This window comes from Rhincodon typus, chromosome 15 (genome assembly GCF_021869965.1).
Source record: "Rhincodon typus isolate 14 chromosome 15, sRhiTyp1.1, whole genome shotgun sequence".
In the NCBI taxonomy this organism is placed as follows: Eukaryota; Metazoa; Chordata; class Chondrichthyes; order Orectolobiformes; family Rhincodontidae; genus Rhincodon; species Rhincodon typus.
The window spans coordinates 50,034,914-50,059,907 of record NC_063346.1 but is presented as its reverse complement, the minus strand read 5'-3'; the positions used below and the strand labels follow the sequence as shown (position 1 = coordinate 50,059,907).

Here is a 24,994-nt window from a genome sequence, read left to right as displayed (position 1 = left end):
CAGACAAGATTTGAATTGTTTTTTCCGTGCGTGCGTGTGGGGGTAAGAAATAACCAATACGAAGACTGCGGGAAATGTGATAGGGATCTCATGTCTGTCGTTGCCTAACCTTGACATTTCGACTGGGGTGAGAAATGTCATCACGAGTGAGTTGACAGACAAGACACCCAAACAACATCGAGAGAGAGAGAAAAAAAAAAGAAACAAGCTATCCTGGTGCAAAACGAGTGTTGGGAAATACCTGCCAATGAGATGCAGACTTGTTGGGGGAGGAACAGGAGAAGCTGGTCAAATGCAAAAAAAAGGATAATACCTAGTGGGGGGGAAGAAACTGTTGCTTCCTGTATGCCACATCCTGCTTGTATCAAAGTGTAGAGAACAGTGATAGCCAGACAAGACAGTGAGTGGAGTGAAGTGAGTGACTGACTGGAGGGGGCTTTGCTGGCAGCACGAACTGCTCATGCGCCGTGCTCTCACCTGGGCTAACGGGAGCGGGCTGGTGCGGGAGGGATAGGGAGCGGGTCGAGGGGGGCGGGGTGGGAAGGGGCGGGGGGGGGGCTCTCCCGGGAGTTTGTTGGGGTGGGTGGGGGTTTAGAACAGAAGAAGATGGCCGATAAAGCAGAAGTTGAAGTTGGAGACCGCCTGGGTTAGACAGCAGCTTCCCTTCACCACCCTCCAAAAAAAATAATCACCTCCTTCCCCCCCCCCCCCACCACCACCACCACCACCACCACCACCACCTCAGTCCAATCCAGTCCAGTCCAGTCCGTGAGGGAGGAAGAATGGCCGCGGCCGGAGCGCTCGTGTGAGACCGGGCGGCGGTTAAACCCCCCCCCCCACCTCAGGTTTGGGGGGGGGTCGACGGTAGATTAACTACCACCTTTCCCCCCCCCACCCCTACTTTCCCTCACACACACACACACACACACACACACAGACAGACACAGCCTCCAGGGGAGGGTTGATTATACCGCCGGCCGCCCATGGGAGGGAAGCAGAGCACGGCGGCCCGCTCCCGGACCGCTTTCCCCGGCGTCTCGAGCGACGACAGCGCCGTCCACGCCGCTCACTACGGCCATTACCGGGCGTCCGCTGCCGGCACCGCCGCTGGAGGAGGTGGTGGTGGTAGTCGTGGAGGAGGAGGAGGCCCCGCCATGGGGCTCAGGACTCGCTCGGTTAGCAGCGTGGCCGCTATGGAACCGGCTCATCCTTTCGGGCTGTACGGTAGTGGTGGAGGAGGAGGAGGAGGAGGAGGAGGGGGAGGGAGCCGGGCTGGAGGAGGAGGAGGAGGCGGCATCGGCAGGGCGACCGATGGTGTGGAGCACAGTAACGGAGGAGGTGGAGGTCCCGACTCGGCCGGTAACGGTTACCGGGAGACGGGAGGAGGAGGAGGCCCGGGCGCCCGGGAACTGCAGCTCTACCTGGGCTCGAGAGCGGCCTCACTGTCCGACTCGTTGCCGCTTCACCTGGCGGCGCCACGCTGGTTCAACACACACAGCGGTGAGTGTACCCCTAATCAGCAACCAACTCAACCACTAACCCTAGTCTGTCACTACCCAGTATCCTTCCATTAATGAGCAATCAGCGACCAGTCCACTTCATAATCCGCCCCAATTAACCACCCTGCTGCACCCCCGACGCTGGCTGATATCTGGTCATTTTTGCCTGTTGCCCCCATCGGTTGATATCATGTGAAATTTCCTTCGGTTGTCATTTTATTTAATGCGGGGAAGATGAAGCTAACGTAATTGCTGGTACCACCTGATTATCAGAAGTCATAGTCGTCCATTAGTATCACCGTTTCTGATCTTTGTTTGCCGGTTAATTCATCAGTAATTGGTGCTAACAACAGTTAATATATTATTAATACTTATTATGATGGCTTATTATCATTTGTTACAAATTTAATAAATATTGCAGTACTTAGTGCTTTCAGTGTTTGCAATAATCATTCTCTTCTGTTTTATAGTCGTATTAGTTACAATATTAATGCATAATAATAACAATCCTCAACTGCATAATACATATTATATTTGTTGACATTATAAATGGTATATTTCAGGATAGAAGAAAGCTAACATGGCTGTCCCAGTGCTCCCTCCTTATTGGGTAATACACAGTGCATCATTAGTAACTAGTGTTCTGATTTCACCAGGATAGGGCTATCAAAGCTACCCTTGATTACTGTTAATACTAACACTATTGTCACTCGTTATTGCCAGTACTGAAAAATAAGTTCATTCAGTTTAAAATAGTTAATTCTCTTAAATTTTTGATTTTCTCTGCCTTTTTACACTGCCTCCCACTAAGCAAAGCCTTTAACGAGTTCAATGAAATTTTTATTGTTCAATAATTCCACATTTATAATTAAATCAGAATTATTGTTTACACAAAGTTTTTGGTTGTAACAATAGATATTCACTTTTTTTTAGGTGGAGCTATAGGAGAAAGATGTTAGTACTGCTATCCTTTCTGATACTGGGTTTTTGCCATTCCAAAAGCCAGGACCTGTTAATGTTCACAATCCTGAATGAATAAACAGCATAGTTAGTATTTTGAAGCCAACAGGCAAGAATTCTGATGGAATAAATATTCAAAGTTGCAAATAATCCAAAAACAGATTGGATTAACACAGAAATTTCTCCCATCTGGTACAGAAGGGAAAACATTTTCCCTCTGTCAGGTCCAATGGTCCTTTGTCATGTTCCCAAAAAGTAGGCTTTAGAATAAATCTTTTATCAGTAAAATGATAATTCTGTTTATGGTTGGGGACAAAATATTGTGTTATGTAAACATTGCTTGTGATGTTACAGTATGATATCTTGCTTAATTGGAACCATATTTTGATAAGTATGTCATTGAAGGCAGATTGACTTCAATTACTCAGCATTATTGGGAGCAGTAGTGTATTTGTGCGCACTGTCGATGGGTTGGAGAGGAGTTGATACTTTAGATGTGGAAGAAAAAAGTATACCAGATGGTTAGTATGAATGAGTAGAAGAGTGGTCAGAACCACTTGGGTTTTGGAAGTAGGCAGAAGTTGCAGACGATCAGGTTGACCAAATGAATTGGAGACAATGGAGAACAAAGGCTGGACCAAATCTTTGTTTTGGAGGAGTTACAAATGCATGGATGAGGTCACTGAGAAGGTGATGAAAGTCAGTTAGAGATTTGAAAGTGAGGATGAGAAATGATAATTTCTTGGAGGACATAATATCACTGAAACTTTTGAGAGCATTACATAATGTTACTGTGTGACTTGGTGATGAGAATGGGTGCTGAGTATTGAATGAGTACCAAGTTGTAGAAAGTTGAGAGGGGAGTACTGGCCCAAAAGATGTTAGTAAAATTTCACTGTGAGGTTTAAGGCTTTAGCAAAGACTTGTAGCTCGGATTGTGGGTGAGATTGTTGGCTTGCTTGCTGAGCTGGCTTGTTCTCGTTCATGCCAGCTCGGTGAGCAAGTCAACAGCTTCACTGTGAGGTGATGGAACAGGGTTTTGGTGGCAGTAGAGCAAAATTATGGAAGGCACTGGGTATGCTTATAAAAAGGAGGAAAAAGTGGCCTTGGGATAGTGTGCATTGGGAAAGATGCTGTGCTTGAATCAGCTATATGCCATGGTGCAGCACCTTGTTAGATTGAGATGGGTTGTAAAAAGACCAGCTGGGTTGAGACCAAACGCATGAAGGTGCCAAAGGCAGACAAAAAGAATGGCTTTATTTATTCCAGCAGTAAGGCAGATGAAGTGTTGGTTTTGTGGGAAAAGTGATTTAGACCGTGTTTTGTAGATCTGCAAATCAGAGACCTATTTCATAGTTTTGCACTCTGAGTAGGAAATGGAGAAATGATCTGTATTTCGGGAGTAATTGCTATACAGTACTTTGTTTTATTTGGCAGTGCTCTTGATGTTGACCAGGAAGTAATCTTGAAAAAGTGAGGACAGCATTTTGTTTTTATTGAGATAGTAGGAACTGCAGATGCTGGAGAATCTGAGATAACAAGGTGTAGAGCTGGATGAACACAGCAGGCCAAGCAGCATCGGAGGAGCAGGAAGGCTGACATTTCGGGCCGAGACGCTTCTTCAGAACTTCTTCATGCAGGAAGGAAACATCAGCCTTCCTGCTCCTCTGATGCTGCTTGGCCTGCTGTGTTCATCCAGCTCTACTACTTTTGTTTTTATATGCCTTTTTAATGTAAAGAAAAATACTAAGCTGTAGCTTAACCTTGTATAGTTTGGTCACCTACTACCAAGCAGACTAAATTGGAGTTTAGCCTTTAGAGTTGAGATCTGCATGTTGTGACAAATCAGGCAATGGATTATACCAGTGTGTTGCCACTGGGTCAGCTGTATTTCTACTGGGCCAGAAGGGGAAGGGGGCATGAATTGCCTCTTCATTTCAAGGAAGACTAAACTAAAACTTCAAGTCAACAAGTTACTAATGAGTCTCTTTTGACCATTTCCAGTGTTGTGATGCGGAGCAGACTAAGTGAGATGTGCTAACTTGAATCAAAGAATATTGTGTGTTTTGGGATGCTGAAAAACATACTAACACAATTAAGGCAGCGGAAAATAGCATTAATGCTAAGTTGTAAAGGCTAGTATGCTATTGATATGCTTCTGCAGCTTTGTGAATTAAAAAAAAAAGCATTGTATTTATATAGTGCTTTTCATGACCACTCAAAGCAGTTTACGGCCAATAAAATACTTTTGAAATGTAGTCACAGTTGTACATAAGAACATAGGAGCAGAAGTAGGCCATCTGGCCCATTGAGCCTGCCCTGCCATTCAATAAGATCATGGCTGATCTTTTTGTGGGCTCACTTCCACTTACCCGTCCACTCACCATAACCCTTAATTCCTCTATTGTTTAAAAATCTATCTTTGTCTTTAAAAGCATTCAATGAGGTAACCTCAACTGCTTCACTGGGCAGGGAATTCCACAAAGTCATAACCCTTTGGATGAAGAAGTTCATCCTCAACTCAGCCCAAAATCTGCTCCTCCTTATTTTGAGGTGAATCCCCCTAACTCTAGTTTCACCAGCAAATGTAAACAGCCTCCCTGCTTCTGTCTTACCTATTCCCTTAATAATTTTATATGTTTCTATAAGATCCCCCCTCATTCCTCTAAAGTCCAATGGGTTTGGTCCCAGTCTACTCCAACTCTCCTTAAACCAACCCTCTGAACTCTGGAATCAACCTAGTGAATCTCCTCTGCACACCCTTTCTCAAGTAAGTACTGCCAGTACATCCTTTCTCAAGTAAGGAGACCAAAACTGTGCACAGTACTCCCGGTATGGCTTCACCAGTACCCTATACAGCTGCAGCATAACCTCCCTATTTTTGAATTCTATCCCTCTAGCAATGAAGGACAATATTTCATTTGCCTTCTTAATTACCTGTTGCACTTGCATAGCATTTTTTTTGTGATTCATGCACAAGGAAACTGTAATATAGGAGTATAGTTAGAATCCAGCTATCAGCTACATGAGGTTCAGTGTCAAATATGATGGTTAGCTCAAAGTGGCTGCTACTTGTAGAGGGAGTGTGAAATTAAATTGAAGGCAAATTTCAACTTTGTTAGGGGTTGTTGGGGTAAGTTTGTGTTTTGGCTCTCAAGCCTTGTGAGCCAGGGTGTTTTTTGTTTGGGAAGACACTGGAATAAGTGGGAGAAATATGGCAAATAATGTGCTTTAATAGCGCAAGAGCATTCCTACAACCATAATGTAATAGTGAATGTGCCTTTTTTTTTTGCCAGAACAGTTTGACACCATTATAAAATCCTGTTTTTAATTTGTTTGGAGGATTTTGGAGCTGTAAGTTATTAGAATACTAACAGAACAATTAAAAAATAAAACCCAGAAAAGAACAAAACTACAGTGGAAATTCCTAAGGATAATAATTATAGACGTGACTTACGTTGTAAAGTTGGGGTTGCCTACAATGAATCTCCATCTTGATGAAAAGAAACTGTTCTGATTGACTTGCCAAATTAATTAACATTATATGAAAAATTAAATTGTCACCAGCTGATATAAGATGGTCTGAGCAATGTATCAATGCATTGTTTGGGATTGTAGGGAACAGTGGAGAATATGTCTAAGGCCAAATAGAAGCTGAAAGACGTGACATTCTGCAGACTGAATTTTTTTTTATTGAAAACAAAGGCTTTCAACTTTTGTAAGTTGAACCATCAACTATTTTATGGCTTTGACACTGTGTTTACATGCTTATCCTCGGCCTAATGTGATTCCAAAGGGAACTTGCACACCTCCTTTACCAAAGCTATGTTCACAAAACTCAGTTTCATTTTTCATGCTATACCATTGTTTTCCCCCTCAAGATAAAACCTATAAATGGTTGAAAATCTGAGCAAAGACATTAGCTGGATAGGTTACTCCAATAACTTTTAAGCTTGGACAGGAAAAAAACTTGACAACTGATGGACATTTCCCCTCTCAACTATATAATTTTTCTCTTCCCTTTCAAGAACTATCTTTCTGCTCTTGTCTGTGCGTGTTCCCTGTTTTTGCATGTTCTCACTGTCTGATCAACTGTAATGTTTCTCTGATTATTTTTCCTGCTATAAACTATTCTACTCTACACATCTTCTTCCCCGCCCCCCCATCTACCATTTTCAACTTTAACAAATTATTTTGTAGTACCTCAAAACTATAGAATTTGTTATTTCCCGTGCTGTGTCTTTTATTGTGATTTGTCAAAGTTAAATTTAGTGAAATTGCCCGGTATGCCTCCGTAAACCAATCTGCGATGCTTTTTATCATTTTTAAATTCAAAATAAATATGAGTTCTTAATTACCAACCCTCAATTTACTTTGTCCTCTCTGATACTCTTTTCAACCTTTGTGGGCCTTGGCTTTACTTCTTTATTTACAAACTTATTAGATATACCACTTGGTTACAGGAAATGGTGAGTCTAAAGATTAGAATTGTTTTCTGTTTTGAAACAAACATTTTGTTGGTTCTAGTCCACAACTATAACTTAAGAAAAAGGTTTGATCTGTGAACTGAAATATGTTTTAACTGTGTCTGAATTAGCTTGAGATTACAGCAATATCAGGTGAAATAAACTTTATTCAACCTAGATGACCTTGATACTTTATTCTTTGTAGGAAATTATAAATATTCGTGCTTGATGCAATGGAAGTCAATATTTTGTCATGGAAAATAAGCAGCTGACTGTAAAAGGAAGCCACCATCATTGCATTGTGGTTAGAACAATAGTCATTACACATGGCCTTTACATGACTTAAAAATGATGGAAATTACAATCTTGAGCATGAAGTTCAATTTAAAGGAGTACTGGAAGAAACCTTCACAATTTTTAATAGCCTAAAACATTTGAAATGTTGAACAATCCTTGAGGAATAGTGCTGACTTTTGTGGAACAGTGCTGAACAACTAGTGAAGAATGTAAATTTATAGCTCCACAGATGGCAGAACCTGAACTACTTTGGGTCTGACAACTGCTTCTTTTAAATCTTTGCACACTCAGTCCTTCCATTGGATTTTTGTGGAACAGTAGGTTTGTTGTTGCTAGTTTTAATTTTAGAATTGGATTCTTTTATTTTGTGATTCTCAGCACCATCCGGGATTTGCATTTCTTTTGTTACTGTTACAATTTAAAAAAAAACTGAGATTAACAGTGAACTTACTATTTCATAACACAATATTTATTATTTCCCTTCATACTGACTATTATAGATAGTTTTAAAAACTCTGCCACTGGTTAATTTGGTGATATTTGTCATTGCTGACCACAAGTTAATATTTATTTACAATAAAGAATTTAGTTTTTGTTGTAAAAGGAATGTTTCTAAGAGTTAACTTTTAGTTACTGCCAATTTTAAAAAACTGTTGTACTCTTAATGTTTTACCTCTGTGTTCTTATGTAAAAGAACGTTACTTTCCATGTTAAAATCCTCTTTAATGTGAATCAGAATGATAAATGAGCTTGGTATAGTTGCAATAACAGCTATGTTTCAATAGTTTATGTCAGTCAGTTTTCAACTTCCAGTTCTGTTGTTTTTTCTTATTTCCTGAAGTTGGTAGAAATGTAAGTTTTATCATTGTTAGCATCAAGCTTTGTGGGTAATTCACCAATTCCCAGCCTTAGTTCCTTCTTGACCTGATTTTTTTTAAAAAAAATAAGCCCTTATATTGGCAGTACTCCTGGGTCAGGCAAAGAGAAGTCTCCACTAGCACTGAAATAAGTTATCAAAGTGTACTGCTTCTAGGGCATTGATGGAAGTCCTCCTGGGCTGTGACTGAAGTTTAGGAAATGAATCTAAAATCCACTTACCTGAATAAGCTGCAAAATAGAAACTGCAGAATAATTAATCTTCAGATCTTTGCAGTGAACCTGAAGGCTTTAAATCCATTTGTCTACTGAGCTTGCTAGTTTAATATCTGCACGATATGCATACCATGTAAATTGTTACGACTAGAATTGGTGATTAGATGAGAATATCAGTGAGGGAGCATTAAAGCCAAGAGGTTAGGTTTAATGTTTTACTGTTTCTATGTTATCCTGCATTACTTCCCCACGTGCCCTTTTCCTGCTAGAGTGCACCTGCTACCCTCCATTGTACTCTAGTGGTGTTTCTGCTGTTCTCTTGGGGCTTCTGTGGCTCCACTGGCAGACCAGTGGGAGAATCACTGCCACCATCTTTCCCCTGAGAAGGAGATTATGGCTGCCAGCACTGCCTTGATTTTGCAGGATACCTATGTGCAGTTTCTGCATGCTGCACGAAAGGAATGGGAACATCGTTGACTTTTTGTTCTCTTTCTTAATTTTGTCTTGATGTGGCGGTGCTGGTGTTAGACTGGGGTGGACAAGGTCAGAAGTCACATGACACCAGGTTATAGTCCAACAGGTTTATTAATTTAATTAAGCAAGGAAATTAATATTGTCTGTTTGTCTTGAGCCAGGAGCTTTTAAGTAAGTTATATTACACAAACACTGATTCTGTTAGGATTGGAACAGTTACATTTGTAAATTAATTGATAACTTTTAAAAAAAAAAAGAGCTTGACCATATGGTAAATAATGAATTATTTGCAAGTCCTTTGCTATCATTGTTTTAATTATTAGCATTAAAAGCACTATGCTTTTGGTTTTTAAAAAAGTTTTAGTTGGGTAATGGAAGATAAATTGCAACATTGTAATGTCTTGAGCAGCATTAAGTTTTATGGTCATGAGATGATTGAAATACTTTAACACAAAATTAGTTTCACAATGTGGAGGGGTGTGGCATTTGGCAATGCGTTGACTTTGGTTTGGATAGCTTTCCATATTTTGCTCAATGCCTCCCTTTGTATCAATAAAGATGTGTATACTCAACGCACCTGAATTAGAAACTTCTGTAGAACAAATGAAGCAGGAGGAAGGTACCTGCTGTTGGATATTGCTATAGTGCTCTACTGTGCTCACCTGCATGAATTATGGCACCAGGAGGCTTACTTTGTTTGACTGGTTAGAAGTACCAAAACCTGCTTTTGCTGGGTATAGTTTTTGCATTAGAGGATGTTTCTGATGTGTAACATTATTGTCAATTAAGATAAAAAAATTAGCAGTGGAAGATTGACTTTATTATTTGAAAGGTCTAAAATTATTAGTTCTTCACCCCTTACAATATAAGACTAGGAATATGAATAATTACACTGATTTGCTTGCCAGTACACTATATAGTCTAATCCTGATATTTCAGATTATTATTTTCAATTAATTTGAATTCAGCAACTGAAAGATATTAAAATAGTTTAGTAGCTCTTTTAAGCAGAATTTGAATGAAGCAACCTCAGATTAATGGGGATGCACTGTATTTGTATGTACTTATCTCAGATGTTTATTTTCCAAGGATTATGCTGAATAGTTTTTGGCAACATTGTAGCATTCTGCCTCCATGGCAGAAATTATTTGGATCAATCTCTGCAAACTTTTAATCTGCAAAACTGTTTACTATGTAAACAATCTCCTAAAATGTTTCATTACAAAATATTTCTAATTAATATCTCTGCATCTGTGGTGCTTGGGACAGGATGGATATGATTGCACCATTCCTAGCTTTTGATTAGAATATAACTCCATCTAATAGGACAGTGAAAATAGTACTTTGTGATTGTCTGGATTGTTGAACTATGTGAATTTTAGTGCAGTACTGAATTTCCTATGCACATTATCTAGTGGTTGGGCAATGGAACAATATTGAACTTTAGATTATATCCTGAAAATAGTGACCCAGTAAAATGACCCTTAACCTAAATACCTACAGAACACATGATCTTTTGTTTTTCAATTGTGTGTAGAAACAAGTGTAAGTAGTTAATTTAAGAAGTTAGGAGTAGTTTAGAGAAATGTAACTTCCATATGTGAAGAAAGATAGATTAGCTGCGTCATATTGAACAATAATAATTTGTATAACATGAATATAAACATTTATGCGTGTTTAAAAAGGTTTGGATTTAGTTACTGTTTGAATGATAAAAATCTGATCATTTTGTGAAGTAGTTAATATTTAAAGTTCAATTGGTGGATTATTTTCAATTAAGTGCTTGGTTTAGCACTTTGTACAATCAATTTTTAGGTGAAAACTCTTTGCCCTTAAATAGCAGATGAGTTCTCAGAAATCAGCACCATTACTGGAGGTTACGATAACATATTTGAATTTTTGCCATTACTTTTTGTTTTCAACAAAGCAATAAAGTGTCATTTGTTGTCCTCTTTGTGTGTAATTTGTTCAAAAAATTATATAAATTGCTATAGATTGGCATTTATTATTATCTCAGCAATTCAATTAAAGGAATTGCTGATTTTAAAATTTGTTTCAAATTCAGCTCTACATTGCTTAGCTTCAAGGATTTAAGTTCCTTAGAAGCATTGGCAATAGCAAAAGCTTTTGTTGGGAAAGGCGAGAAGCAAAGTTCCAAGAAATGTATTGCTGAGCAGTAATGGGATGGTCATGGAACAAATGTAAACTGTTGCAGACTAATTTTAGGAAATTGTTAAAATTAATAAACAGTTTTGCAGATTAAACATTCGCAGAGATTGATCCAAACAATTTCTGCCATGGAGGCTGAATGCTACAAAAGATGTGTGCATGTCCATTTGTGAAGCTGAATAGATACCATGACTAGTGAGATTAAACATAATGCTATGGTTGGCCTTACAAGTTACAATATAAATGCTGTAAATCAGGCACATGTTTTTTCCATGAATTTGGTCACCCATTGCATCAATAACGGCAGAATATCAAAGTCATGAAATAAGTAATCAATAAATGCACTATGATGTCTAGACTGCACTATTGGATGTCGTTATGAGCAGTATGTGTCATATTAATACAGTTGACCTGCCTGGAAATTAATGCAAATAATCAACATGGATTAGGAGATGTCAAAAGCCTTGCCATAAATTATGATCACATACAATAGGAACATAGTAATGAAAATAACGGCTCATAATTGTAGCTGTTGCAGCTGTTTTAACTGATACACGAATTTCCCCTTGTGGGAGAGTCTAGGACCAGAGGGCATAATCTCAGAATAAGGGGTTGCATTTTTTTGAGACAGAAGTGAGGAAGTTTCTCTCTCTCTCTCTTTCTCGCTCTTTAGAATTCTTCACTGCAGAGGGCTGTCAAGGGTGGGTTATTAAGTATATGCAAGGCTGAAATAGACAGATTTTTAACCAGTAAGGGAATCAGAGGTTAGAGGGAAAAGGCAGAAAAGTAAAGTTGAGGATCATCAGATCAGCCATTATCTTTTTGAATGGTGGAGCAGACTTATAGGGCTCAACAGTCTACTTTGACTGCCACAACTTGTGTTATTTAAGGGAATACTTGTTGATTACAAGATTTTCTGTTGTGTGCCTAAATATATCAATTTAATTTCAATAACCTTATTTTATAAAGAATGGGAATAGGTCTTTGTAAACCTTTTCACAATGATTATTGCATTTTTGTGCATTTCATAGCTGACCGTGGCAAATTTATGTTGATGCTTGAAGCTCAAGGAAATCACTCATCAGGTTACTTTGTCAAACCACACCTCTGTTGTAAGATGATGATTGTGCCAAATAATTGAGCTTTTTAAAAAAAAAAAAATCTTGAACTTTGATTACTCTCACTGTACCATTGGAAGATTTTGAACATGTGTATAGACATGCTCCTGTGTATAGACATGAATATGCTTAGTGTGAATTTAACATTTGCATTCTTATTTAAGCTCCTAACACTAATTTAGTTTAAATACTGTTTTGTTCAGAACAGAAACTATTCAATTAGATAATGCTGATCATCATCTCAACTCTGTATTTTCCCTGTCTTTGCTCCATGTGCTTGTTCAATAATACTCTATCTCCGTCTTGAAAGCTTCTGTTGTCCCAATACTTGCAGGGTTTTTTTTAATGGATGAGAATTCCAAATTTTTGCTGTTCTTTTATTTAAAAAAATGATTTAGCTCTATCTTTAAAATGTTCTTTCCAAAATCTTGAATTTCCCTGCCAAAGGAAATTGAAAAGAAATGGGGAAACTATCAAATCCTATTAACGTTTCAGTTAAATTACATTTTAGTATACTCCAGTTAGGTTTGTGGAGTATTTGAATTACTAAGCCCATCAGTGTGAGGAGTTATGTTGTTATCCTTGGAGGTAAAATGGCAACAACATGGCTCAGGTTTTTATTAACGTAATTTTTCAGTTCAGTTACACTCAGTCTTGGTAATTGTTTAAAATGTGAACTAATTTTATAAGATGGTATATGACAGAGCCCACTGGAATTCTCTCACACTCTTAATTCCTTAAAACCTTTAGGGGAGTTTATGGAATCCTGAGTTTTGTAAGATCCATGATGTAATCATGAATTGCTATAGACATTTACCAAGATTGCAGATGGAGGACTGTAAGCAGCTTTGAGCTCTACATTATAGGAAGAATGTTGAAACATTGAAGTGCATATAATGCAGATTCATTGGGTTGCGGTCTGGAATTAATTTGGGGAGAAAGTTGAAAAATATGGGCTTTTAATATTAAAATGTATGCAATTTTATTGAGGTGTTTAAATTTAAAATGGAATGAGCCTATAATAAGATATTGTTTCTCATGCTAATGGGCCATTGAAATAAGGTTAAATGGGAGCAGTTTAGACCAAGAACATAATTTTAAAAAAAAATTTAAGAATGGATTACAGATGTGGTTGAAGAATGGGAATATGGAAAAATACGGGGGAAGGGGTAGAGATTGAAAATAGTATTTCCAAGAAATTGTTGACAACTAGAGGGCATAAACATATGATGAAAAGAATTGAGGGAGAAGTTATGATTTTTTTTCGTAAGCTTATTAGGATTTGGAATGTCCTACCAGGGTCAGTGATGAAAATGAATAGCAGGTTTTGAAAGACAAGTAAATAATCACTTGGTTTTTACTTTAGATCTAGACCTCCGGCATTCACAGTATTTTGCTTTTATTTTAATTGATAAATGTTTTGAGAGGGCATTTAAAGAAGTGTGGAGCATGGAAGTGTGACTACACGGTGGAAAGTCAGCTCATGTGCAATGAATAGGATCGCTTCCTTCTGTGGAGTAATACCGTGATTTTAAAAAAAAGCATTTGTTTTTTTTTATTACAGTGAAATAGTTAATATTTGTTTTCAGAGTTAAAAGCAAAATTGAATTTCTCTTCAGACAGCAGTTGTTTGTTTTATAAATATAGATTGCAACAAGTACTTTAACATGCCCAGAAGAATAATGCAGCTTTGGTGAAGTCTTATGGATCACGGTACTTATGATAATTTCATCTGTTAATTTGCATGGAAATAAAGTTGCAACAATCTATTCTTCTAGAGATTGCACTCCCAGAGTATGTACCTCTGGCTCAGTTGGGAAAACGTTCACTGTGCTGCTAAATCTTATAAAGCAGAAGGTTACAGTTTTAATCCAGGCCCCCCTCTTCAGCTGAACCCAGGGAAGCTTTAACTGCTCTTTTAGTTCTGGTGGCCTAGGGAGTGAGGAAGTCTGCCAGTTATCCAGCAGTAAAGTGTGCCTATATATACTTGGTCAGGTAAGGGCAGGCTCAGGCTTGGTTGTGAAAATGTTTCTACTTTCAAATAAACTTGCTGATGCTCCCTGTTTAGGGTCAAGCATGAAGGTTATCACTGGTTAAGCACTGCAGCCTGTTGGAATCTTCAAAATAGGAGTCAGCATCTTCAGAAGACCGGGGAAGCAATCCAGTATTAATTAAAGGACTACATTTAATGTACAAAGAATGCTTTTAGAACACACTTTTTGGATACTGACATTTTACTGAGGATAGCCATTTGAAAAGTATCCTGATATTGTTTGAGGCTTCAGATTTATTTTAATGTTATTAATTTTAAGAATTACAAGACAGACTAATCTGTTCAGATTTATTAAGTTTAATTACTTTGAAGGAGATTAGAAAGTTACAATGAGTTAAAGATTTTTGCTCTCATTTCAAAAGTATTTTATTCTGAAAATTTTCTGCAATAATATTGTTTTATGAATTATTTTTAAATACCAAAGATAATTAGTTGTTCCCTTCACTCACCATCCTTTGTGAGCTAAGCATACCTTTTTATTTAGAGAATGGGTGAATCCTAGGCAGCTTTCTCATGGTATGTCTTCTATAATAGTGCTTTCTGAAGTTAGATGAAGTTGCCAAATCTAATTTGCTTTTTCTCATCTAATTGGAACGCGTTTATGAAATAGCATACTAGGAATAATTAACATCTACTTGTGTAATAAATACACATCTCTGAATATCAATGTATTTTAAAGGTTGCATTTTTCTTCTAACTTCTTTGAAGTACTCTAAATTACCTTGGGATAAAGTTGTACCCATTTTAATATACAAATGTATGTCATAATTTGATTCCACTCTAACTAGGTACTGATGGAAAAAGTTTGTTTTGATACACTGAACTGCATGTATCCCAGAAACTTTACGCAGTATGTTTTTTTAGAATAGACCTGCTGCAAAATTGTGTGTTTCTCTGAAGACAGTGAATTTTGTTTATAAATATAAATTTCTCATCAGACTCCAGTTATCTTCAGCTTGTTCCAGTTTCAGTTTGCTATATATGCGCATGGCCCCACGAAGGGCATTTGGTGGCTTAAATGTTTTTTTTTACACACTGTTAACTGTAAGTTGGCTTCCAAACGCAGCCGTGAGGGATGATGAGTCTCCTTTCTCTTTCTGTTAGCTGCCAGACTGTCGCTATGAGCATCAGTAATCCAAACTCCATTCTCAGTGGGAGTAAGGCCAGTGCACCACATGTTTGCTTCGAAACATGAAATGTGAATTTACGCTGAAGTGCAATATCTCAAGTTTTTTGCAACTGATATTTAGGTGATAGTTGATAACTTAGTAAATGGACCAATTATCAGACTTGCTGAACTTCCTTCAATTACATTTAAGTTCTTTATTTATGCTGTTTATATTTATAAAGCCTCTTTCTTTTCTTTTTAATACTTTTGTTTCTCTTTGCATGACAGACTTTACAATGATAGCCTTTTTGTTTTCCTGTGGTTGTTGACTCCTTGCTATGGTCTGGTTTAATGATGTAGAGAGGAGAGACTCTGTTGCTTTCTGGTTGTCATTATTGTAATCATGTGCAAGCCTGTCAGAGCACTCATCCCCATGAAGGCAACATGGCCCTGTCTCTGAACTGCCTGACCACGTGACAGTTTGGAAATTTTCCCTTCCTTGACCTCGGGTGTAGGCCCGTGCTTTCACTTTTATTTACTTCATAGTATGCCAAATTATTAAACCACTTAATTATGCTCCCTGTATAATCAGCAAATGTCATTTGATTTATTTGTTCACATGATGTGGGCATTGCTTTCTAGACCAAATATTACCCAACCCTAATTGCCCTGGAGGAAGTGGTGGCGAGCTGCCCTGTTGAACCACTGCAGTCCTTGCAGTGTAAGGATACCCACAGTGGTGTTATCCTGGAAGATCCAGGAATTCAGTTCTGAGGAAGGGCCACCTGACCCGAAACGTTAACTCTGTTTTCTCCTCCACAGATGCTGCCAGACCTGTTGAGCTTTTCCAGCAACTTTGTTTTTGTTCCTGATTTACAACATCCGCAGTTCTTTTGGTTTTTATTTGGAAGATCCAGGATATTGATCTGTTAATGAAGGAATGGTCATTTAGTTCCAAGTCAGTATGGGTGTGACTTGGAGGGAAACTTGCAGGTGATTGTGTTCCCATAGATCTGTTGCCAATAACAGTAGAGATTACAGACTTGGAAAGTGCTGTTGAAGAAGCCTTGGTGAGCTACTGCAGTGCATCTTTTCAATGGTCCAGACTGCTGTCACTGTGTGTTGCTGTTGAAGGTGGTTTCTGAGGTTCCAATCAATCAGGTTGCTTTGCAATGGATGGTGTCAAGCTTCTTGAGTGTTGTTGGAACTGCATTCATCCATAGTGTATTCCATCACTTCCTGACTTGTGCCTTGTAGATGGTTACTAGCCTTTGGGGAGTCAGGAGGTGAATTACTCACCGTAGAATTCCTAGCCTCTGTAACCACAGTTTTTACATGCTTGGTCAATTTCAGTTTCTGGTCAGTGGCAACCACAGAATGTTGATAGTGAGGGATTCATTTAAAATCGAGGGATGATAGTTAAATTCTGGCTTGTTGGAGATGGTCATTTCTCAGCGCTTATCTGGCATGAATATTACTATAGAAGACTCCTGGAATTGTTATAAATGCAAGATAAGTAGATGTTGGCAACTACAATTTGTAAAATAAATATTAAGATTTTTAAAATACCTGTCAAATCTTTCTCCCATACCCTATTCTGTTAAAACTTTCTATGTCCACACTTATATTTTCTGTAGCAGAACCAATTATGTCATACCAGAATTGTATATTCTTGTTCACTACAGTATTGGTGGGAGGATGTAATTACTATGTCAGAAGTTTACCGGTTTTCCTATTATATACAAAAATTTGAAATGACACAGACCAATTGAAGAAAATGACCTGTTTCAGTGCAGACACCAACTGAAAGGAATCCTGGACATTTCATACCTTAACCATTTTTTCTTTCAAAAATTAATTTGCTGGAATACTTTTTGAAAATTAATCTCTGCAGAGCATTTTTTTTTACTTTAATAGGCATATATGTGTGAAGTTATTTAGAAGGGCAGATGCTTTCACGGTTAATCAACTTTGTGTCTTTGTCGAATAAGTCTTGGTAATTTTGTTGTTCATTTGAAGATACATGGTTGATCTTTTTATTCTAAGCCTAATATTGATGAAGTGTATAATTGCCCATATTGATAACTGGGTGAAACATTTAAATTTATGTTGTGACCAGTTCAGTCATAGGACATGAGAGCAATGGTGCACACTCCAACTCTGTCATTACAGTATATGTTCAGAAAGACAGTTTACCATCATCTTCTCCAAAGCCATTAGTGATAGACAATAACAGCTAGCCTTGTTTGTAATGCCCACATTCTGGGAGTGAAAATATAGAAAAGTACTAAAAATGTTACTGATGTTTTTGCATGCCTGTGCAAAGAAATCAGATCAGCATAACTGCTCCTCTATTTTCACACACATACAAAGACTGGGATGTAGACCATTGTGTAATTTAAAAAAAAATTTTTGGTGATTAATAGCTGGAATAATTTTATGGAGTAGGCTGGAGTTATTTTAGAGGCATTTGAATGCTCTGATGGGCAGTCTGTAGGTTTCCTTTTCATGAAGAATTCTTTGGAAATAAACTAACTCACTAATCTGTAATTTTGTCTTTAGATTTTTGTGACCATTTGGTCTGTGGAAATCCATTCAGAGACCAATTATATTTGGCTAGCCATAATAGACTGCTATAAAGGTGAAATCGCTAAATATGCCTTTGGTCTTTTTATTTTAATCCTTTCATTTGCTGGCAGTTTTGCAGGTCATGCCATCTTCTGTTGTACATCCTAACTGCCCTTGTGAAGGTGGTATGTAGCAGCCTTTTTGAACTGCTGGAGTCCATCTGGTGTAGGTACATTTAAAGTGCTATTAGGGGGGGATTCCAAGTTTGTGACACATTGGCAATGAAAAAGGTGTGATATAGTTTCAAGTCAGGATGGTATGTTGTTTGAGGGGGATCTTGCAGGTGGTGATATTCTCCTGTGTCGAAGTTGTGAGTTCGAAAGGCACTATTGAAGGAACATAGATGAGTGCAGTCCATCTATGCTACACATAACTCCCATAGTGCTTCGGTGGGAGATAGGGTGAGGATCAAATGGCTTGCCTTGTCCTGAATGGTGTTGAGCTCAAGTGTTGTGGAGCTGCACACATCCAGGTAAGTGGAGGGAGTATTCTGTCATACTCCTGACTTGTACCTTGTAAATTATGCAGTCATTGACAATCATCCTGACTTCTAACCTTATGATGAAGAAAAGGTCCTCAATGAAGCAACTGAAGATGTTTTGGGTCGAGGAAATCCTAGGTGTCCTGGACTGAGTTGATTTGATTTTCTTCAGTAACCATTTTCCTTTGGGCTAGGTACGACTCCAATCAGTGAGAAGATTTCCAATGATTTCCATTCACTTAAATTTTGCTGGGGCTTCCAAAGACATTTTTATAGTGCTCCTTAAAAAAAGTTTTAGGAATGTTTTAGCTTTGAGGTTTTATACTTCTGAGATTTGACTTTCTCAAGCTTGATAGGTAGCCATGATAAAGGCTCTGGAGAGCTACATTCTGGCTGTAAAGGTCTGGAATTGAAGACTCAAGCCTATTTTGTTGATTAAAACATCATACTAATGACATCAGAGATAGTAAGAACTGCCGATGCTGGAGTCAGAGATAACACAGTGTGGAGCTGGAGGAACACAGCAGGCCAGGCAGCATCAGAGGAGCAGGAAAGCTGACGTTTCTGGTCAAGACCCTTGTTCAGAAATGGGGGAGGGGAAGGAAGCTCTGAAATAATTAGAGAGAGAGGAGGAGTGGGGCTGGGGAAGGTAGGTGGTAGAAGTGGATAGGTCAGAGAGAAGATGGACAAGTCAAGGAGGTGGGGATGAGAGGGGCTGGGGAAGGTAGGTAGGATGGCGATAGGTGAGTACAGCTAGGCAGTGGTGGGGATTGGTCAGTGAGGTGGGAGGAGCGGATAGGTGGGAGAGAAGACGGACAGGTCAAGGAGACAGGGATGAGAGGGAGGGTTGGTCATGGGATGAGGCCGGGGGTGGGGAGATGTTGACACTGGTAAAGTCCACATTGAGACCATTGGGTTGTAGACTCCCAAGGCGGAATATGAGATGCTGCTTCTCCAGTTTCCAGATGGCATTGTTGTGACACTGGAGGAAGCCCAGGATGGACATGTCACCCAGGGAGTGGGAGGGGGAGTCGAAGTGGTTTGTGACTGGAAGGTGTTGTCGTTGGTCACAAACAGAGTGCAGGTGCTCTACAAAGCTGTCCCCAAGCCTTTCTGTCTCTGTCTCTTTAATTGGCTGAGGAATAACGTTCTGAGGAAGGGTCACCGGACCCGAAATGTTAATTCTGTTTTTCCTTCACAGATGCTACCAGACCTGCTGAGCTTTTCCAGCAACTTTGTTTTTGTTCAAAATTCTAACAGGACTGGACAGGGTAGATGCAGGGAGGATGTTCCTGATGGTGGGTGTGTCCAGAACCAAGGGTCACAGTATGAGGATTTGAGGTAGACAATTTCGGACAAGAGATGAGGAGACATTTCAGCACCAAAGAGTGGTGAGTTGGACGATGAGCCATGATTGTGAAGAATTGTGGAGCAGACTCGAAGGGCTGAATGGCTGCCTCCTGCTCCTATCTTCTATGTTTCTGTTTTGCTGGGTTCTCCCATTATTGAGGATGGGGATGTTTGTCGAACTGCCTCCTCCAATGAATTGTTTAATCCACCTCCATTCACAACTGAATGTAGAAGAACTATGGAACTTAGATTTGATAGGTTATGAAATATCTGAACTTTGTCTGTCATTTGCTGCTTATGTTGTATGGCATGCAGATTGTCCTGGCTTCGCCAGGTTGACACCTTGTTTTTAGGTCCGACTGATGCCGTTCCTGGTATGCCCTCCCCAACACTTCTTTGAACCAGGATTGGCGGTAGTGATGGAGTTGGTGACTATGCTGGGCCACGAGGTTACAGATGGTGGTTGAATATAATTCTGATGGCCTCCAGCACCTCATCGATGTCCAGTCTTGAGATATGCAGCAGGGAAATGTTGGGGGTATAAAATGAGGGGGAGAAGAAAGAGAATATTGTCATCTATCATCTACATGAGCTAGTGCTGTTATAAGTAGAAGAATATTCTGTTTTTAAAGACAATTCATCTTCTGAAGTGTCATTGAGTACAGTAAAATTTGGCAACTATGATCTTGTGTTCTGATAATTCAGTGACTGTGAATCCACATGAAAGATTACAATTTTAAATACTGTAAAATTAGTGTGGGGGAATCAGAATGGCTTCTGCTGTGAAAACTGTATGTGAAGCCAAGTTCCTGCCATTTTATTTAGTAAAATGTCAACAGAGGGGTCTGGCAGGTTACTGTATCTGTTATTGTACATGGCCTGACCGGAGGCAGCTGCTGCATAAATCCTGTGAGTTGCATAACGTTCTCATCTTTGCTGTGATGAGCTATAAATGGATTATAGTTCTCACCTGACTTCTGTATCTGTTTCCTGTGCTGATTTTCAGATTTCCACAGGAACAGATTAAATGACCTGTGTATGATATCCAATGGCAATGCTGATGTTAGATTTCAGATTACTGGTATCCATGTCATTTTGGTTTTGGATTGAAGAAACTTTGGCTGAATAAGCAAGTCCTCATGGATTCTTTTGATAATCAATGTCCTGCTTGCTTCTTGGTAAGCTTCTTGATTTGATTCCTTCATGTCGCAATGATTGTTTTCATTTAGTCATACTGATTTCCATTCTAATCTTTAAAATGGGTTTTTTTAAACTTGTTTAATGCAATGGAGCACACATATGTAATAGTCCCTAAGGACTTCTTTGGATGTGTAGTGGAGTTAGGAAATTAAGAATAGACATGAGATAGTTACTCTCAAACTTACTTAAATCATGGCTGATCTGCTTCCCAATCTCTTAAACCTGTATTTGTACCTTGACTCTCGACGCCTCACAAAAGTTTATCAGTAATAGAAAATCAAAAGTGCCTGGGAAATTCAGTAGTTCTGGCACCAACTTTGCAGAGAGAAACTAAGTTAACATATTGAGTCCGCTGTGACTCTTTGGAAACAAATACAAGTCACATCACACTTGAAATGTTAACTCCTGTTTTTCTCTGAATTTCCAGCACTTTGTTTTTTATATCAGGTCTCTAGCTTCCATGGTAAAGCAAATCAGTATTTTTCTTGAAAGTTTCAGTTGACCACAGCCTTTTGGTAAGAGGGTTTCAGATTTGCATTTTCCTTTGTTTGAAGAAGGGAGTTCAGATTTTACCCCTGAATGGCCTGCCTCTAATTTTAACGTTAAACTGCCTTCTTCTTGATACCCTGATCAGAGTAAATAGATTGTCTGTATCTACCTTTTAGATTAGAAACTCTCAAACTTCCATACTTGAGGGACTCTAAGCCATATTTATGTGACTTGTCTTTATGATTTAACCTGTTAACATTCTATTATTCACTGAATCTATGCTGCTCTGCTTTTGAGGCAAATATATATTTCTTGTGGTGCGTTGCCCAGAACTGAGTACTGTACTCCAAATGAGGTTTGACCAAGGTTCTATACAAATGAAGCAAAACATCTATATTTTTGTATTCCATTCACCTTGTGATAAAGGCTAATATTGCCTTAAGCTTGTTTGATTAATTTTTATGTCTATCCTGAAAATTTTAGTAAGTTATGTACAAGGGCACAAAAATAACATTGCTCTTTTGTGAATATAGTTTCCCACCATTTGTCGACACTCTAATCTTCAGTCTATAGTGAGTGACATCTCAATTAGCTTAAGTTGCCACAGTTTTGACCACTCACTTAATTTGACAGTGTCCTTTTTGCAATTTCATGCTGTCTACACCATTTAGTATGGTGTTATCAGCAAATATGGATGAGCAACTCCGTATTCCTTCAAAAAATTTTTTGAAAAATGTGGTGAGAAGCTAAGGACCCAATACAGACTTGCTCATCACTTGGGAATATTTACCTGTTAGTGTTCTGACAGGATTGTCATGTGAGTGCAATATTTTGTTTGTGATTTGGTTACTAGTGATGAAATATAATCCTCAAATGTTGCTTAACTGCATATTTCTAGTTTGCCCAGATTGTGCGGAAAATGATGAGTTAGCCCACAGTAAGACTTCACTGGCTATAATCAGCTGTGATGATTTTACTGATGACTGTTTTTTAGGTACCGACAGGACTGTTAACATGTTTGTTTTAACTGTTTTGGCAGCAAGTTATGTTAGAACATTTAATCATGAGCATTATGTTTCACTTTAGATCATGTATGTGTTATATTTCAGCTGGAGTTTGGTTGATGATAATGCTGTTTAATCAGTGGGGAATATTCTCCTATTGTTAACAAAGTGATCTTGAAACTACCTTCAAATGTAATGACCGTAGAGTCTGTGCATAAGCTTTGTCATATACTGTGATTCTGTGGCACTCCCTTTCCTTTAATTCACAGTTACAGTTGAAAACTTAAGCAGAAATTTTTCCAGAGCTTCAAGTTTTTTTACGTAGAAATTTACGAACAGTTTAACATGGAAACAGGACATTCTCAAATGATTAGGTGAGTCATTCCACTAAGTTCCTAATGCCACCCCCCACCACCCACACACCCACACACCCACTCTCACTGTCTCTCATAACATGCTGGCAGTTAGTTTTGATCCTTTTGTTCACTGTGACTTAATTGTTTTTGTAAAAATTCCTGATGAAAAACTGGCCTGGCAAGAATGCTCATCCTTGTTTCGCTTTTAAAGCTTCATTCATTCTCTAATTTGTAGACTTCTTGTTTAAAAACAACCAGTAAATTCGGAAAGGAAGCGAATTTAGCGACAAATACTGCTGTGTTGCTCTAATATACATTTGATTGAATGGAAGTAAAAAGATTGATTCCATATAAAAATCTTTTCACTGCCACTGCAGCAGGATTTGCTTTAGAAGATTGCATCGTAGCACATGTATAGTGTAGGAGATCATGAGATATCAAGGTGTAGAGCTGGATGAGCACAGCAGGCCAAGCAGCATCAGAGGAGCAGGAAAGCTGTTGTTTCACGTCTAGACCCTTCTTCAGAAATGGGGGAAGGGGAAGGGGATTCTGAAATAAATAGGGAGAGAGGGGGAGGCGGATAGAAGATGGATAAAGGAGAAGATAGGTGGAGAGGAGACAGACAGGTCAAAGAGGCGGGGTTGGAGCCAGTAAAGGTGAGTGTAGATGGGGAGGTAGGGAGGAGATAGGTCAGTCCAGGGAGAACGGACAGGTCAAGGAGGCAGGATGAGGCTAGTAGGTAGGAGATGGGGGTGGGGCTTGAGGTAGGAGGACTGGATAGGTGGGAGGAAGGACAGGTTAGGGAGGCAGGGATGAGCTGGGCTGGTTTTGGGATGCGGTAGGGGGAGGGGAGATTTTGAAGCTTGTGAAGTCCACATTGATACCGTTGGGCTGCAGGGTTCCCAAGCTAAATATGAGATGCTGTTCCTGCAACCTTCGGGTGGCATTGTTGTGGCACTGCAGGAGGCCCAGGATGGACATGTGGGAGGGGGAGTTGACATGGTTCGTGACTGGGAGGTGCAGTTGTTTGTCGCGAAACGAGCGTAGGTGTTCCGCAAAGTGGTCCCCAAGCCTCCGCTTGGTTTCTTCGATATCGAGGAGGCCACATCGGGAACAGCGGATACAGTATATCACATTAGCAGATGTGCAGGTGAACATCTGTTTGATGTGGAAGGTCTTCTTGGGACCTGGGATGGCGGTGAGGGGGGAGGTGTAGGGGCAGGTGTAGCACCTCCTGCGGTTGCAGGGAAAAGTGCCGGGGGTGGTGGGGCTGGTGGGGAGTGTGGAGCGGACAAGGGAGTCATGGAGAGAGTGGTCCCTCCGGAAAGCAGATAAGGGTGGGGAGGGAAAAATGTCTTTGGTAGTAGGGTCACGAACAGTCGCGAACAAAGGCCCTCTGGTGCTTCTTGTCCCGCAGGCCCGACCAATCCCTCTTCACTGACACCCTTATCTGCTTAGCTGAACTCGTCCTCACCCTTAACAACTACTCTTTTAATTCCTCCCACTTCCTACAGACAAAGGGGGTGGCCATGAGTACCCACATGGGCCCAAGCTATGCCTGCCTCTTTGTAGGATACTTGGAACAATCCCTCTTCCGGAGCTACACCTGGCCCTATTCCCCACCTCTTCCTCCGTTACATCGATGACTGTATCGGCGCTGTCTCATGCTTCCACGAGGAGCTCAAACAGTTCATCCACTTCACTAACACCTTCCACCCTGACCTTAAGTTCACCTGGACCATCTCTGATACCTCTCTCTCCCTCCTGGACCTCTCTGGCAACCACCTGGAAACCGATATCCATTTCAAGTCTACCGACTCCCACAGCTACCTAGAATACACCTCCTTTCCCCCACCTTCCTGCAAAAATGCCACCCTCTATTCCCAATTCCTTCCCCTCTGCCGCATCTGCTCCCGAGATGAGGCGTTCCACTCCCAGACATCCCCGATGTCCTCGTTTTTCAAGGACCGCAACTTCCCCCCACGGTGGTTGAAAACGCCCTCAACCGTGTCTCTCGCATTTCCGGCAACTCATTCCTCACACACCCTCCCCGCAATAACAACCAAAACAGAATTCCCCTTGTCCTCACGTACCATCCCACCAACCTCCGGATCCAACGCATCATCATCCGGCACTTCAGCCATCTACAATCTGACCCCACTACCAAAGACAGTTTTCCCTCCCCACCCTTTATCAGCTTTCCGGAGGGACCACTCTCTCCATGAGTCCCTTGTCCGCTCCACACTCCCC

The 24,994-nt window shown here is 39.8% G+C and overlaps 1 protein-coding gene across 1 annotated transcript in view; it reads left to right on the top strand.

The window, feature by feature from the left end:
* The first annotated feature begins 818 nt into the window (after positions 1–818).
* znrf1 (zinc and ring finger 1) overlaps positions 819–24,994 on the top strand; it is a 183,506-nt gene continuing 159,330 nt past the window's right edge. Inside the window, exons 1-2 of the mRNA XM_048605990.1 lie at positions 819–1,224; positions 1,291–1,500. Coding sequence (XP_048461947.1) covers positions 984–1,224; positions 1,291–1,500 — 451 coding nt within the window. The 5' untranslated portion in view covers positions 819–983. The remainder of the gene's footprint in view (positions 1,225–1,290; positions 1,501–24,994) is intronic.